Raw genomic sequence first — 6,158 nt, 5'->3', positions numbered from 1 at the left:
TGAACACTGCCAGGGATGGGGCAGCCACAGCTTCTCTGGGCACCCTGTGCCAGCGCCTCAGCACCCTCACAGGGAAGAGCTTCTTCCTAATGTCTGATCTAAATCTCCTCTTTCAAAGCCATTCCTTCTTGTCCTGTCACTATGTGCCCTTGTAAAAAGCCCCTTTCCAAATTGCTTGTAGGCCCGCTTTGGGCACTGGAAGCTTCTCTAAGGTCTTCCTGGAGCCTTCTCTTCTCCAGGCTGAACAAGTCCAGATCTCTCAGCCTGTCTTCATAGGAGAGGTGGTCCAGCCTTCTGAGCATCTCTGTGGCATCTTCTGGACATGAGGCTGCTGCTGTGTGTCTATAGGTGGCCTCATCTGCTCAGTCTTCCTGGTCGGGTAGCCCCCTGTTATGTCCCCTGTCCCTGCCCTCCCTTTAATTGGGACCCATAAGCTCTTGGTTGCTCCTTATCACCCCAGGCAGAACTCCATCCTTTCCAACTGGTCATTGACACAGAGAGAAACCCTCCCTCCTTGTCTTCCCTGTCTGTATATCCTGAAGAGCCTGGATCCTTCCATTCCCACACTCCAGGCATAGGAGCCATCCCGCCATGTCTCCACGATACCACTAAGATGGCACATGTCTCTAACTCCTCTTGTTTGTTCCCCACGCACTGTACGTTTGCATAGACGCATTTAAGCCTCTCAACAAAGAGATGCCTTGATTTTTTTGGCATGAAAACACTCAGATAATTTCCTTTATCTGTTGTAGGAGCAAATGTATTGACTAGATGTCAAAGCAGTCATGCAGGAAAAAGAACAGATATTCAGAGTGTGCCTGTGTAATATGAATAAACAAAAGATTTATGGAGCATAACAACCTTCCTTGTTTACTGTGCCAATAATATTTTCTATCAGAAATGCTGAAGCCAATAAAAGAAAGACATGTACATAGAAATTCTACTTTGTCACTGTGACACAGCAAAGTTGATGTGATAATGGTTGTGTTATGAGAAAATCAGTTCATCAAGGAAATAGGAAGCATTTTTCTCCTTGTGCTTGGGCTGGTTGGTTTTGTTCAGTCTGTTCTTCTCAGCGTTCATGTTCCTGAATTTTGCTGGCTTTTAGCCTTTACCCACAAATTAATAGTATCATTAGAATCATAAATGCTGGGGGTGGGGAAGGGACCTCTGGAGATCACCTTATCCAACCTCCCTTGCTCAAAGCAGGGCCATCCACAGCAGGTTGCCTGAGTCCAGTCAAGTTTTGAATGTCTCTGAGGATGGAGGCTCCTCTCTGGGCGATCTGCTGCAGTGGTAAAACACCATCACAGTAAAGAGGCTTTTTCTTATTACATTTGAATGAAATTTTTCAACTTGTGTCCATTGCCTTTGTGTCACCACTGAGAAGAGACCAACTCCCTCTTCTTTGCTCCCTTCCTTCAGGTGTTATACACATTTATAAGATCTCCCCCACCCCGAGCCTTCTGTTCCTCATACTAAACAAGGCCATCTCTCTCAGCCCCTCCTCCTGTGATAGGTGCTCCAATCCCTTGATCATCTTCATGGCCTGTGGCTGGGCTTGCTCCAGTATATCCACATCTATCTTCTACTGAGGAACCCAGAACTGAGTGCAAGACTCCAGATGTGTTTTGCCAGTGCTGAGCAGGCAGGGTAACCTCCTTTGACCTGTCAACAACACATACTCTTAGTGCAGCCCAGGATGCAGTCAGCTGCCTTTGCTGCAAGAGTGTCTCGCTGGTTCTTGGTCATTTTGTTGTCCACTAGGGCACAGGTTCTTCTCTGCAAACTGCTTTCCAGGTGGGCAGCCCCCAGCCGGTGCTAGTATCACTCCTCAGGTGCAGGACTTTGCATTTGCCTTCGTCGAACTTCAGGAGTTCTTGTTAATCCATTCCTCCCGTTTGTTGAGTTCCCTCTGAGTGGCAGCACAACCATCTGGAGCATCAGCCACTACTCCCAGTTTTCTGCTGTATGTTTGTGAAAATGCCAATTAAAGTCCAGTGAGTTCAGATTGAAACATTAACTACAAAACATAAACAAGTTTACAAAGACTGAACCGAAAGAAACAAGTTCGGACGGAGAGAATGTGTATGAGGAATGGGATGCAAGTGGTCTTTTCTGGTTTAAAATAGTCATAAGTTGCTCATTTAATATTTCAGGAGGGCTCAGACAATGAGGAAGAAGAAGGTGAAGAAGAGGAGGAAGAGAACACGGATTATCTTACAGACTCCAATAAGGAAAATGAAACTGATGAGGAGAATACAGTATGTGTTGTAGCTTTAGATAAGCATATTGAATTTTGCATCTTTGGTTTTCCTTTACTGAGTATTTTTTGCCAGTTCTGCTCATAACATATCTGAGAAAACACAGCAAGAACACTCACTGCTGTACTTTCAGATACATTTAAGAGCTTATTTTTGTTTTTGCAAACTACCATTATTACCTCCTGAAAATATTTATGTTGTCAACTTTTACCACAACATGTTTTCACAGGTAGCTAGACTGGAAAAAGGTTGCGTAAATGGTGGTTTTGCAATGCCAGCAGTGGTAGCAAACTGATACGGTACAACAAGGTAAACTAGTTACACTCCACTAGGTCTCAAAGCTGAAAAGGAGACAAACCAAGAAGTGCAGAACTCCTAAAATGTGAATTTGGGATTAGCAGATTATAACATCTGTAGCAAAAGAACCCATCTGGTTGAGCCTGCATTGCAGTTGGATAGTAAGGAAAGTAGTGAACTTTTTAGAACAACATGTTTAAATATTTTTTTGTTATGTTGTGCTTTCCAAATATAGAAGGACAGTATTTGTCTTGAAAAGACCATCTAACTTTATGGACTTAATGGAAAAACTAGTTAAATTAGTTGTGGTAAGGATAGAGGCTTTTCTTTGCATTGTTGCCATAGCTAGGATGTGTACATGCAGTTCTATACACCCACACTTTTATGTCAGAATATTATGAGTGGCCAGCCTTTATAATAATTGATGCCATAAACATCAGAAAATACTTCTTCAAGGAAATAATCCAGGCTGAAAGCTATTTCTTTAACAATTTTTGTTTCAAGCTTTTGATTATGTATGGCAGGGAAGCAATAAGGAAATTTTTCCACTTCTGGCTTGAATAATCATATTTCTGAAACTAAGGTAATAGGAGGGGTTTTTTTCCCATTGCAATAGGAGGTAATGATTAAAGGAGGAGGACTTAAGCATGTCCCTTGTGCAGAAGATGAGGACTTCATTCAAGCATTGGATAAAATGATGCTGGAAAATCTTCAGGTATAAATACTTATTTTCTTAAGCTAATATAATTTGCTGCCAGCTAACTGTATTTAAGTAAATGAGTGATTAATGCTTATCTTGCTATATTAAAGAACGTGGATTTTTCTCTTAATTGTGGCCTCTTCTCTGCAACTGACTTATTTGGATAAGTAGCTTTTGGTAAAATAGCTGTTAATTGTATTTATGTTGTGTGTGTGTGTATATGTATACACACACATATATAAAAATACATATGTATTTAATAATAATAATGTGTATATAAAATATACATATATATGTCATCTATTCACTGGGCATTTTATATATATATTGACAGTGAATATATGACATGCTGACATATTTTACTGGATGAATAACTGCATCAGATACCATGCAGTGCTTGGATGGTTACCCTAGACTATCCAAGCCTGGGTTTCAACATGTTTAAAATATAGCTGCATTTAAATGCACATAACCTTTAAGTCCTTGTAGTTTTCTTTCAGTCACATCTGGTAAATATTTAAGTATTGAGTATAGCAAGCCCTGGATGAGGGATACATGAATAAAATGCTACAAAACCCCCATTTGAGTATAGAATGTCCATTTTCAAGTGTGTCTAACCAGTTCTCTAGATTTCTTTCCTTAAAAGGTGATTATCCAAAATTCCTTTAAAATTTGAAGTATTCTGTCCCTGTAAGTTTCTTCTTCACAAGCAAGGAAACCAAAGGAAAATGTAATAAAGCCTAATACATGTATTTATATATTACATAGTTTTCCTGGAAGGTTAAACCTTTTCTCAGTAATGAAAATACAAACGTTACCAGACTGACTGACATGTTTAGCATCTGATCATTTATAGAATTTACTTCTTTTGATTTTTTATAACAGCAACGGAGTGGAGAATCTGTTAAGGTACATCAGCTGGATGTTGCCATTCCTCTCCATCTGAAAAGTCAGCTCAAGAAGGGTCCCCCACTTGGAGGTGGGGAAGGAGAATCAGAGTCTGGAGACACAATGCCATTTGTCATGTTAACACGAAAAGGCAACAAGCAGCAGGTAAGGTTTTACATAAGGTATTGTTTAAATAAACAAAACTTCTTTTGAAAGTCACAGGATTTTTTATTTCTTCATCCTTTTCTCAGAAGGGTTACAAACAACTTAATTTTGATAAATAGAAAATACCACATATAGTTTCTTGTAATTCTTGGTTGTTAGTAGTAATCATGGAGAAAAGTTCTGTGGTTAAGTTATGCCATTACTAATTATGTTTGGCAGCTACACCAGTAGGACAAAGGTATGTCTTGCATAGATTTGAAATACAGTTGTGGAAGATGTCTGGCAGTTGGTGGACTGCCACTGTATGTTGAAAGGAGCAGGAGGGAAAAAAAGGAATATTCCAGAATCTTTAAAATTCTCCAGATTTTTCTGGAAACACTTTCAGCTTGAAGTAAAGCTATATGGTGCTTGCTAAATTCCATTTCCCAAGTAACTGCCACTTGGCTGAATTTGTTCAACTGGCAAAGGAAGTAGTTATTTCTGAAGATTTTTAGGGGACTATTCCAGAATGCACTGGGTGAATCTCTCAGAGAAACTCAAATGTAAATCATGTTGATAAAACAAACAAGCCCTTGGCTTCATGCAGCCAAGCTATATATTTGTCTTGGCTCTTTTCTCCAGTGTATGTTTGAGTTTTCCTAAGTCAGCAAATGTGTAGTATACAAATCAATACCTAACACATTCCAGATGCATTTCTCATCATGGTTTAGGTGTTTTAAAGAAACCTTTTCATTTTGGTTGTGTAAATTGGTGGTGAAAATGAATGATTTAGCTTATATGGAAAGCAAACCCAAAGCATTGTTTCATTCCCTGTATCTGTACCTTTCAAGTGTTTGGATCCATGTCAGTACTTTGGTTTGACTTATTGCCTGAATTCTGACAGTGGTATAACAGTTGAGGTCTATAAACATGAAGTAGAGTGTTTCTCTTCCTTCCCATGAAAGGCACTTCAAAAATACCATGTAGAAGGTGAGATAGTCTCATCTCAAAACACTTGAACTAGTGAGTGTGTGCTCTGCTAAGCAAGTGCTTTGAAAGTGTAAGTGGCAATATTAACTTGAGTGGGCACATAGGCACATGCGTGCTTGCATTTAGTAGTGATGATTATTTGTTAGGTTATTCTGTTTTCCTGGAACTTGAATGTTGAATACAAAGTTCTACAGAAGTTATGAGGGGTGAATTTTAACTGTTGTTGTTTGACTGAGAAGGGATTTAAGAGAATGCTATTTAAAAAAGGTGTTCAGCTTTTTCAGGATAATTTACTGGGAGTATCTGTAGCTACCAGGAATTCTAGTATCTTCATTTTCTGTGTGAGGGGAAAATATTGCCAACATGTGGCTTAAAAAGAAAGCAGAACTTGTTCAGGAGTTTTCCCTGTTCCTCCCCCAATATTTGGTTTTGGGAGTAGGCTCTTCCTGCCAAAACTCCTTTCAGTGTTTCTAGAAATGTAGAAAACAGTTGCTTTATAGAGAACTTGAGTTCTTGAGTCAGTGAAGGGCTTCTTTGTCCGTACTTCTGTATTCAGGGATAAAAAAAGTCTTAGTAGTCAGTTTTAATACAAAAATGAGCAGAAAGAAGAGGTGAAGTTGAAAAGAAAATAATTATTCCTTCTTACAGTACTTTATTTTCCATCTGTATGAGCAGAATGTGCACAGAGGTTTGAAGTGATGGACTTGCACTTCACTGTTAAGCTATAGCTGTAAACTTTCAGGTTTTTAAGGGCAGTCAAAAGGAACCTAGAAGGCTCTGAGGAACTTCTCATCTGCAGACTCACTGCAATGATAAGCATCACCACCTCACGATGACATCAACTTGCTGTGTTAGCAATTGGTTTGGTCTCTGTG

At 39.4% G+C, this 6,158-nt stretch overlaps 1 protein-coding gene across 1 annotated transcript in view; it reads left to right on the top strand.

Moving 5' to 3' along the window:
- UPF2 (UPF2 regulator of nonsense transcripts homolog (yeast)) overlaps window positions 1-6,158 on the top strand; it is a 56,952-nt gene that overhangs the window by 39,863 nt on the left and 10,931 nt on the right. Inside the window, exons 16-18 of the mRNA XM_010015431.1 lie at window positions 2,160-2,264; window positions 3,178-3,276; window positions 4,147-4,314. Of these exons, the coding sequence (XP_010013733.1) occupies window positions 2,160-2,264; window positions 3,178-3,276; window positions 4,147-4,314 (372 nt within the window). The remainder of the gene's footprint in view (window positions 1-2,159; window positions 2,265-3,177; window positions 3,277-4,146; window positions 4,315-6,158) is intronic.

The sequence above is a fragment of the Nestor notabilis genome, unplaced genomic scaffold (genome assembly GCF_000696875.1).
Source record: "Nestor notabilis isolate BGI_N333 unplaced genomic scaffold, ASM69687v1 scaffold3865, whole genome shotgun sequence".
NCBI classification, from domain to species: Eukaryota; Metazoa; Chordata; class Aves; order Psittaciformes; family Psittacidae; genus Nestor; species Nestor notabilis.
Note: the sequence above shows the minus strand (reverse complement) of the source record. Positions and strands in the feature narration are given on the sequence as shown.